This window comes from Syngnathoides biaculeatus, chromosome 9 (genome assembly GCF_019802595.1).
Source record: "Syngnathoides biaculeatus isolate LvHL_M chromosome 9, ASM1980259v1, whole genome shotgun sequence".
Lineage (NCBI taxonomy): Eukaryota > Metazoa > Chordata > Actinopteri > Syngnathiformes > Syngnathidae > Syngnathoides > Syngnathoides biaculeatus.
Window position 1 is genome coordinate 8,586,303 of NC_084648.1, and position 10,971 is coordinate 8,597,273.

The window sequence follows — 10,971 nt, forward strand, 5'->3', positions numbered from 1 at the left end:
ACATCGACAGAAATAACCTGGCCACGCGCGAGATAAGACTTTTTTTTTTGGGGGGGGATCGTGGTCACTAAAGCGCCAAGCGGCGAGTCGAGTTCGGCTATTAATATTTAACAGCGCGAAAGGAGATGTTGCCAGAGTAAACAACCCTCCAGTTAACTCTTGTCAGCATAAAATGAGTTAACCTCAAAATGTTGGCATGTTAAACTATAGCTAAAGATAGCTGTACTCACACAGCACAAATGTTTTTTGTATTGTTCAATCTATTTTCATACATTTCAAATGGGAAATTTTACTGTTGCGTTAGTTAACCCTTCGTTAGTTATAGAGCTATTTGGCTCCCTCAGCAGTATACTATAATCCCAGCATCCTTCTTGTGATTGCACTGGCTATCTCTTCTTGACCTTGTCATTCATAAACACTGCAAAGAACTTGGGTGTTTACATTGGGGAAATCCACCGCAGTTAATTGCACTCCTATGGGGAAATGGGAAGGTTAGGTAACAACATGGTGCCCATAAACCACGTGATGGCAATTTAACCAATGACAGTGGTGCGGTGAGTACGCAAGTGTGTCCAGAGTCCAGACTTTATAACAACTTTGGTCACCACCTGACACTACATTACCTAAAAAAAAAAAGTTGCTAGCTAATACGGTATCAGAAATAATTATGGTTTAATGTAAACAAAAAAAAATCTCGACAGAAATAAGAAAATCAAATATTTAATTCCAAATCGTGTTCGTCAAGCTAAAAGAAGACTGACATATCTTGATGCCCACCCCCTCTCCCCACAATAAAAGGTTTCTGACATGGTAACATGAAGTTGAAATAGTCTATCCATATCAATATTTTTTAAATATTGGGATTTCGACGACGACGACGAATGGGCTTTTGTACGTTGTCATTGCGCCGGGGTTCCGCTTAGGGGCGGCACCTCCTCCACATGACACCGGATAAACGAAGAAGAAAACTGACAGCAGTTAGCATTAGCTATCATGCTAACTAGTACCGTAGAAGTGTCAATCTGTTATTGATCTTTGGTTTTGTCATTAACGTCATTTGTTGCAATCTTAATTGAATCTAATGCTTTCCCACCGCGACGTCACCTTCCTCTCTGCGTTGAGTGGTAAGTTATATTTAAAAGGTTTGACTTTTTTTGGCATTAGATGCTAGCTGTCTCCTTCCTGCTTTTACTCAGAAGAACAACACAGAAATGGATGAAAATATATAAAAGTAACATGTGGAACGCCATTCTATATATATATATTTTTTTTTACCTCCACACAATCGACACAAGATGCCATCGCCATTGAACGTATTCTAGCAACTCAATGTTGCCTTTATCACTTCTCGACTGTAACTGGAATCGTACGTTGAATTAAATGAGACAAGCATATTCAGTACACCATTTCAAATAATGGCCAGGCTTATTAATATGAATATGGCATGCTGTCATCAAAATACACAAAGGACCGAGAATTGTGGATATTTTTACAGTATATTTCTTGCAACGGTGAAATTGGGCGGTTTTGGGGGCGGATCTGTATCCTGCAGTGCCTCGCTTTGTTACAATGGTGAGGACAGCATTTGTTCAAATGACAACCAGTGGGCCGAATAGTTTGGTTACAAACTGGCATTTTTGCAACAAAACCGGTCTACGCACTTCCTCCTTGCTCGAGTGAATGGCAACTGGCATAAATCACCCATGGGAAATGTAAATGCCATAATTTTACACATTTTTATAAATAAATGATAAGTATTTATCTCTTTGTCCGACGACACCAGCCACAAAGAAAAATTTGAGCAAGTTTGTTTTCAACTCACCATGTCATGCTCTTTAGCTTTGCATCTGTAGGAAGTCAGGAGTCCCCTATTTTAGGTTTTGTTACGTGACGCATATACTGTGCTGGATTATAAGAGGTTAATTTTACCAATTATAATATGGGCTAACGTGCAGGTATGTTCACCTTTTTTAACTTTAACATGATAGTGGTTTTCTGTTGTCTCAACGTGATTATTTTGCTCTCTTGCACAAATCATGTTTTTGGTTTTTCATTTTTCACCAGTTTTTTATTTTTATCTTAGTTTCATTCTGCATTTTCCCCATTTTTTTGTTTTAGATATTTTTTGGGGGGATTGTCATATGTGGTCTAATAGTCCTTTTTGTTTTTAATCATAATTGTCATTAGATTGACTTTTGATCACTGGCTATCATTTTAATTAACTCTTTGTTGGGGCAATTATTGTCTTTTTTGAAATGTACTTATTTATAAATGTACCTATTTTTGTTTTTTAAAGTCAGTTTTCTATTTGATCGTCATTTTACATTTACGACCATCACTTTTATCTGTTTTTGTTTGGATTTAATTTTTTTATTTTGATCACCAGTTACCATTTTAATTCAGCTTTTAACTTCTTTTTTCATTTTGAAACACGTTTTTTTAATTTGTAAAATAATTTTGGGGTTGTGTAGCTATGTTTTGTTTTTACTTGCTTGAATCATCATTTTTAACTGCTTTTTTTTCCATACCTGCTTCTTTTGTTATGATCGCCTTTGTCGAGGGGTTCTCGTTTGTATCATTAAGCCTTTTTGTTAATTTTTTTTTCAACTATCAGTTTGTCGTTCCAAAACGAAAAGCACAAAAGCATTCGTGGTGAGTTGTTAAGATGAACTGCAGCGTTTGACTTCTGCAGCCTGTTTGAACTCCGCATGGCATACGTGGAAACGTTGGAACCCCAAATCTCCCCTCAGCAGTTGCCATGCGGCGGACATTTTGTGGCGGTGTTAGGTTGTTCCAAATACATTTGAGCCCCGGCACTGTGAGTTAGCTAGCCTATAAATAGAGTGTCATTAGAGTGCTATCCAAAACCTCGTGCAACAGGTGTGATGTCTTCCTTTTTGCCAAAATGTACGACGACACGGTTTGCAAACTGTTTTTAAAAGTAGATCATTAAATGTTCACGGCTTGAAACCATACAAATAAGAGATCGTTTTCATGTTGTGGATCGTCATTTCTTGTTTTTACTAGGGCCCAAAATATCTGGATTTTTTTAGGTTAGGTTTGGATTGTCAGTTTTCTTATTTTTTTCAAATATGTCTTTAGTTGGAACATTTTCAGTTTTTAACATTTTGGGTTTTTTTTCATATTGCCATTCTTTTAAGCATCTTTTTGTGTCACTCTTATATAGTTTAATTGCCATTTCTGAATTTCAGTTATTTTGTTTTGGACAAACAACAAGAAACCAAAACACTTAACCAAAATGGTTTGTACCTTCATTTTTTCAATTTGATCGTCATTTTGTGTCTTTTTTTTTTTTTACCATCATTTTCAAGAGTTTGATTCTAATTGTTCGTTTAATCCTCATTTGAAAATTAGTATCACCGTTTCATCTTTTTTTTTATGTTTTCCACAGCTATTTTTCTTGTACAGTGGTACCTCTACTTACAAACGTCTCTAGTCACACTAAAGATTCAGATTATGAAATGCCTCCTCGGAAAAATATTGCCTCTAGTTACAAAGGAAAAATCAGGATACGAAAGGAAAAAGAAAAAGAAACGGACCCCATATTCCACCGAACGGAAACATCCGGTATTTTGGTTTGTGTTGTGCGATAGGGCTGCTCTCCCATTGGCTATCACCGTAGCATCTTCCTGTTATCCTTTTGAATCGGAGGGACGCCAATCTATACTTATGATGCTTTTCGTTTCCCTTGGACACTCGTCTATCACCGACTCACGCTAGCGCTGTTACACGTTGTCACAAGCTAGCCCACATTGGATAAATAGAACTTTTTCATTTGTATTTTTTGCAAGTTTATTTGTCTTTCTTCATCATGGGCCCCAAGAAACTTGAGTGCGTACGTATGTTTTCTCTTGGCTGTCTAACCTTTGACTCCTCCTCCATCTTCGTACAATCGCCCAACACCTAAGGTACATAATTTTTATTCTTCTTTACATTATGTACTTTGAATGCTTATTTTTGGCGTGGGTTTGGAACAGATTAGGCCATTTACATGTAAAATGCACTCCTACTTACGAAAAATTCACGTTACGAAATGACTTCCGGAAAGAATTGATTTCATAAGTAGAGGTACCGCTGTATTATAATTTTCTTTTGTTCATGAATCATTTTGGTAATCATCATATTTCATTTTGGTTGTCACTCCCCCCCCATCCTCTGTTGTTTCTCATCATTTTTCATTTTGATCATTTATTTCTGTCATCCCTCCTTTTCTACTTGTGACAATATCTTGAAATATTCTGAAATAATCCGCCAAAAATGTGTTTGCCCGCAGTCGACAGCTTATTGCGGTGTTTGATCTGTTGCGTTCTGTGCACTCTCCAGGCTGATTGTCAAGGCCACCGCCGCAATGCTGAGCTTCCAAGTCGGTCGCAGGCGGGGCTCAGATGGCGTGACCGTGGTGATGGACTTCCTGCTGGCCAACGCCCGTCTGGTGCTGGGCGTCGGGGGTGCCGCACTGCTCGGCATCGCCACGCTGGCCGTCAAGCGGGTGAGTCGAACGATCCTTGCCGTGCGCTATTTTGCTAGCTCTGTTTATTTTTTCACCTTCCATTTTAATTTTGATCATTTTTGTCTTTTTTATTGTTTCACGCTTATTTTTTGGGGTTCGGAATTTTATGTTTGCACCATAATTTAGCGTTGTAACTGCCATTTTGGTTGGTATTTTCCCCTTATTGTCTCTGGATCATCATTTTGCATTTTTCTCAATATTTTGCGATGTGATCATCATTTTGGGTTTTTACCATCATTTTCCTTTTTGATGATCATTTTTCGTGTCATTTTTAGTTCTTACCATCATTTTTCATTTTGATTGCTATTTTTTTTTAGTTAAATTTCAGGAAGGGTGGCAGTACATCACTCATAATTACCGTAATTTTTTTCACGCGCTTTCATCCTTGTGTTTTATGCGGCAATGCGGCTAATTTGTGCACTTTTTTCTAACGGCCGCAAGGGGGCACTTGAGCGGTAAAAGGTAAGAGTGAGACCGGTGGAATATATCTGCCGAGGAAGTGACTTTTACCGGTCCGGCCCTGTTAGCGCTGCGCTAGCGTGTTACTGCAGTTGTCTCGGTGATTTTTACCAGTTTTTTTTTTTTTTTTTTTTAACCAGCCCTGTTAGCACGGTGACTTTAGCATTAGGGCAGCGACGCCAGCGTTAAACTCTTTGTGTGCCGTCTTTCTTTGTAAGTATCTCGTGTTTCAATGTGGGCACTTGTGGCCTTTCCATGGCTGTGGCCTATGTATGTACCAAATGGTATTTCCTTTACAAATGTACTGGGTGAGGCTTATAACCAAGTGCGCTCTGTAGTACGGGAATTACGATAATTACTTTTTTTCCAATATATTATTACTTAGCCACAGAATTGTGATAATATCGTCATTTGGTTTCGTCAGCTGATCGAGCGGGCGGGCCGCGCCGCCGAGGAGGAGAAGGTGGAGCAGAAGATGGCGGAGAGCTGGGAGGAACTGAGCAAGAAGAGTCTGGAGGGAGTGGTCGTGCAGCACGTCGCCAAGGCCCGGGAAAATAAAAAAACGCGCAAAGGTGACGAAAAAACAAACAGGACTGCCGGCTCCACGTGACTCACCGCCATTTGTCTTTCATCAGCCGACCTTTGTGAACCAACGGAGGAGTCGCCAGCCCTCCCGGAGAAACGTGGCCGCACCCTGCAGGTAAACACTCGCTCACTTTCACATTTTCATCAGTTTCGCATTTGCCATTTTGACCATCTTCATATAGTTTGAGTGATGGTCTGATTTGATCACCAATATAGGGAAAACCAAATTTTGTCTTGATTTTTGGAGAGGGGGAATATGTTGTATGTATGTCAGCATGTTATTGTGATGCATATTTTTTGGGAGGAATAATTAAATAGAGGAATTGTTGAATAATCACTTATTGGAGAGAACTGAGCAATAGCAGCCTTTGCTGTAGACGCAAATTCACTTCTCAACTGCTGTGTGACGTTCATTTTTTTTCATACTGCGATTACAATTTCGTACTCCAATTGGCATCTCTCTCTGACCACCTCCTACGTTTCTGTATCATCTGCACGTCGCATCCGGCTTGACGTTACGATGCACATGTTGTGTTCAGGAACTGCTGCTTCAGTTCTACCACAGCCGGGCGGCACTTTCCCCGCCGGAGGTCCAGCGAGCTCAGTGCCGCGCTCTGGACATCTGCACGGAAATCCAAGGCTTCCTTCGCGCTCGTCATCCCGACATGCCGCTGGGCGAGATGAGCCTCGGGGGGTCTCTGCTGGACGACCTGCAGGTAAACCACGACCTACGAGGGCCCCCAATTGATGACTCGCACGATTTCATGTAAATGGAGGTCCGGAAGGAATGAAAGCGGCACGCGAAGGCTGCGGTGTTATTGAAAGGTTGTCCGCTGCGCAGGTGGTGAGCGCCGACCACGCGTGCCTGCTGGTTCCTCTGGAGCTGGAGCCGGACCTGTGGCGTCTCATCCCGGGGGAGGAGACGCTCCTCACGCACCCCCTGCACTGGATGGTCAGACGACTCAACGTGGAATATTTCCCCCGAGGACGCAGCTACTGGGACAGGTGGGCCCGCTCTGAAAAATGGCCTCATTTTTTACTAATACATTTACACAATATACATTTTTCTTTTTTTTACCGGCATTTTATGCTTGGATCCAATTCATTCATTCATTTTTCATTCTGATCGTTGTTTTCAGAATTGTATGTGAATCGTGATTTTTTTTTTTTTCCCCCCCTTTTTGGCCTTAATTTTCATCTTGCTCATTTTTTTGTTAATAGTGTTACATTTTGATTGGATTTTTTTTTTTTTGTTTTTAGCATGTTTTTGTTTTACTGTCATTTTATGTTTTGATTGTAACGTTGGGATTTTCCATCCATTTTCCCAACCGCTTATCCTCACAAGTGTCGTGGGCGTGCTAGAGCGTATCTCAGTCGACTCCGGGGAAGAGGCCTGAACACCCTGAACTGATCGCCAGCCAATCACATGTCACTTCCAAAAAAAAACAACCATTCACACTCAGCTTCACACAAACAGACAATTTATACTTTACAATTCACTTTCCATGCATGTTTTGGCGAGGGAATGTGGGAGGTAACAAGAGAGCAAAATCTTATCCATCCATCCATTTTCTTTGCCGCTTATCCACACGAGGGTCGCAGGGAGTGCTGGAGCCTATCCAAGCTGTCAACGGGCAGGGTATACTCCCTTAACTGGTTGCCTGCCAATCGCAGGGCACATGGAGACAAACAGCCGCACTCACAATCACACCTCGGGGAAATTTAGAGTGTCCAACTAATGCTTTGTGAATATCATTTTTGTTGTTGTTGTTGTTTTTTTTTTTTTTTTAGAATGATTTGTTTCTAATGTAATGTCATGTGAATGATGTTTATTTTTCTTTTGCTGTTTTGTGCTTTAAGCAACATTTTGTGTGATCACCTTTTTTCATTTTGGTCACTTTTTCGTGTCATTTCATCTTTTTACCATTATGTTTTGATCAACAATTTTCCATCTGTTCATTTTATATATTCAATGTTCATTTTCTGATTCCAGCCCATTGATTTAGTTTTTCCTCTGTCATTTCCTGTTTCCTAATGTCTCATGTTATGATTTGATGACCATTTTTTTCTTTTTTTTGCTGTCATGTCAGGCATCTGGTGGGCGGCTACTTGTCAGCAGAGTCTGTGGTGAACATGTTGAGCAAAGTACTGATGGAAACCATCAACTGGCCGTCCATCAGCAGCACGCTGGACTGCCTGGTCAGACCCGTGCTGGGAGGGCCGCGCCTCGAACTGGAGATCCGGTTTGTCACACTTTGGACTCGCCTACCAATCTATTTATTTTGTGGCCACTAACCTCAATTCACCATCAGACACATATAGCAGAAATGTTATTAATCTGATTTATTTAACAGGTGATGCAATTGAGTTTTACAAAACAAATTTTGTCAGAGATTGTTACTAATGTGTAATTAACGTTTTGGCACTTCCAGATGTCCTAACGAAGCCGACGACGTCGCGGCCGACTGCCCCCTCTTCATTTCCATCCTCCCGTTGCTGCGCGAGGGCGACGTGGTCCTGTCGGCCCAGCCCGAGCTGACCTCCCCGTGGGTCAACGCCTGGCACCTGCCGCTGTACCCGCGCGAGACCCAGCTCCTGGCCCGGCTGGACTCGCAGGACCTGGGCTGTCGCAGGATGACGCTGAAGCTCCTGAAGGCGGCGTTCCGCCTCAACCCGGCCCTGCGACCGCTGGACTCGGCCGCCCTGGCCAACCTGCTGCTGCGCCTGAGCCGGCGCCAGGAGGACTGGAGCCGGGACAGCCTGCACCTGAGATTCCGCCAGTGCATCACCGAGATGATCGGTCACCTGGAGGCGGGGGTGCTGAGCAGCTACTTCAAGCCGGTCGTCAATCTGCTGAGCGGACTGACGGACGAGCAAGTGGACCGCATGGGATTCATGCTCTACTGTGCCGTCTCGGAACCGGAAATTCTTCTCATATGACGCGAGGATGGTTATTTTCTGTTGTGCTGCTTCTCATTCAGGTATCTTATCCCCCACCCCCAAAAAAAACAAGGACAGTGAACACCCACTATTAATCCTAGGGACGAGTCGGTGGTAATGGGCCTATACCGGCCTTATTTCAAAAGTATTGAGTACTTTTGAAGGCTGCCGATACTAACCACCAGTACTGTTGCGTGAAAAATAATCCGTCATCAAGTAAGTACTCCTTGCCAGTAGTTGGCGCCGTATCGTGGCAGTTTGACACGTGCGCAAATTGAATTTTTGTTTGTCAAAAGTAGGAGTGCTACTGGTACTCAGTCGGTGAGTACGCAAAGAGTAACTATTCGTACGGGTATCGATCGGAAATAAAGTGGTATGCTCCAACTCAAATAGTAACTCATTTGAATTTTGATTGACAAATAAAATGACTTATTTGCTTGGATTTTTACTTAAAAGGATACATTTTTTTAATTTTGTTTTTTTATAGTCATCGAATAACATTGAACTTGTAAATTGAATAATTAATTGACATTTAAAAATAAGATGAAATTTATCTTTTAATAAATTGTCATTTGATGAAATTCTATCAAAAAATTAACATTAACGGCAAATGTATTGGTTCCATTTCTAAATGTCATTAAATGACTTAATTACATATTTCAGAATGTCAAACAAATATAGATGGAAATAAAAATGTAAAATATTGACAAATCCATTCAATTATAATTAACATTTTAAAGCTACAAAGTCCTAGTCAAGTGCAAAAAAAAAGTTAATAATCCACCTTAAAATTATGCCCACCCAAAAAGTTTTGTAATCACCTATAGGATGGCCCCAAAACACTTTTTTTTTTTTTTTTTGTGTGTAGACAAGGCTATGGCCTGACTAAATGAAGCTCCTCCCCTCAGTGCAACGTAGGCACCAAGATGGCACCCGATGGCACCAAAGCAATTTTCTTTTTATTAGACGTCTTTGGCCTGACCACAATAAGTGCGAATGTATATTTTTTTCCCCCCGCAAATGGAATCTCTTCCCCCGATCAAATTTACATTCATCTGAATAAAATATGCTTGGGGTTCACTGTGACTGGTGCCCCCCGCCCCAAAGGAAATGTATAATTGCCTAGTTATAACTACCTAGTTGGTTTAGTTTTAACGGTTAATGTAGCATTCTCTTGCATATTCGCAATTTGCTACTTATGTATTCACCTACTCGCTGATACATATTTTTTTTCTTTGCGGTGGGTGTGTGTGTGTGGGGGGGGGTCCTCAACTATCTGAAAAGCTCCCCTTTTTGCGGTTTTGTGGACTGATGCCGAATTCAGGATGTGCCAGATTAAAAAAAAATAATAATAACAGCACATACACTTGAAGATGGGGCTCAATGTCAATTGAGGACAATTGCTATTGCCTCATTTACATTGATATGTATCTATATGAATTATGCAGTGTGGCTGGATTCTTAAGTGCAGTGACGACATGCATTTGTTTTATACAAGAGGTTCAAGGATGTTAAAGTCCAAGTTTTTATTCTTTTAATCTCAGTATGAGTGTTGGGACTATTTGGTTTAGTTTTCATGCTGAGTGAAAGATTTTACATGAAGATTATTATATTAAAGCACCTGTTATAACTGAAGAATCTGTTGGGTTTTACTTTGGCCAGGAAAATATCCCTAGCTACTTTTACATGGAAATCGCTTTTCAGTAGGGTAAAATTTGATCAAATTATTTGTTTAAGTTTGTCTTTTGTCATCAAATAAGTATTTTGAAAATATGTTATTACAACAATCAAATTGTAAGTGTTGTTGTTACACAAGATTTTCTGGGTTTCTTATTTTTTCTGATTTACCTCTGAACGCCATGAGAACAGTTTAGTCACAATATAACTCAAATGCAAACATTATTATTTTCACAATCTGGAATTTGGGTATAAATTTCAGAAAAAAATCACAGATATTTCGGAACATGACTTGCTTTCACGGGCCACATAAAATGATGTGGTGGGCTGTATAAGGCCCCCGGCCCACGAGTTTGACACCTCGGATTTGGATTTTTAAATCACATAGAAGACGAGTTAATATTGATTTTAATCTAAGAATTTGCAATACAAGAAAAATATAAATACAATTTTATTCTAACACTTTGTTTTCAAAAGTGAAAAGTACTTTTGCCAACCACCCTGGTGATTACATAATTTAATTTTTTTTTTTCACATCTAGATACAGGACAACTTATTTTAGTAGAATTTTTAAATGTTACATTTGTTTTGATATGTCAATTAACAATATTTGTAAAGATTTTTTTATCTTAATCTTCTCATTTCTCGTTGAATTTGGATGAAATAAATACTTATTTCACACACACCGGTGGATTTTTATCGTGAAAGGTTTCCGGATATGCTCGCTACTAAATCTCGCTAAATCTTTTATTATGAAAAGTGCCAATCGGAAAAGGTCA

General features: G+C 40.2%; 1 protein-coding gene across 4 annotated transcripts; it reads left to right on the plus strand.

Annotated features, from left to right (window-relative positions):
• The first annotated feature begins 915 nt into the window (after nt 1-915).
• Nucleotides 916-10,155, plus strand: mief2 (mitochondrial elongation factor 2). 4 transcript variants are annotated; one of them, XM_061830905.1, is made up of 8 exons: nt 916-1,124; nt 4,345-4,510; nt 5,415-5,562; nt 5,626-5,690; nt 6,115-6,291; nt 6,417-6,580; nt 7,666-7,818; nt 8,008-10,151. In XM_061830905.1, the coding sequence occupies exons 2-8, from the start codon at nt 4,370-4,372 to the stop codon at nt 8,513-8,515; spliced, it is 1,356 nt and encodes a 451-aa protein (XP_061686889.1). In that variant the 5' UTR covers nt 916-1,124; nt 4,345-4,369; the 3' UTR covers nt 8,516-10,151. The 4 variants fall into 4 exon arrangements, with proteins under 4 accessions (XP_061686889.1, XP_061686888.1, XP_061686890.1 ...); XM_061830904.1 differs by lacking the exon at nt 916-1,124 and adding an exon at nt 1,320-1,712 and having other exon boundaries at nt 8,008-10,155; XM_061830906.1 differs by lacking the exon at nt 916-1,124 and adding an exon at nt 1,664-1,801 and having other exon boundaries at nt 8,008-10,154.
• Nucleotides 10,156-10,971: the final 816 nt, after the last annotated feature.

Coding starts and splice junctions, on each gene's coding strand:
- mief2 (XM_061830904.1), top strand. CDS start 1,681: ATGGCAACTGGCATAAATCACCCATGGGAAAT. Junction 1,713..4,344: donor ATAAATCACCCATGGGAAAT/GTAAATGCCATA, acceptor TGCACTCTCCAG/GCTGATTGTCAAGGCCACCG. Junction 7,819..8,007: donor CGCCTCGAACTGGAGATCCG/GTTTGTCACACT, acceptor TGGCACTTCCAG/ATGTCCTAACGAAGCCGACG.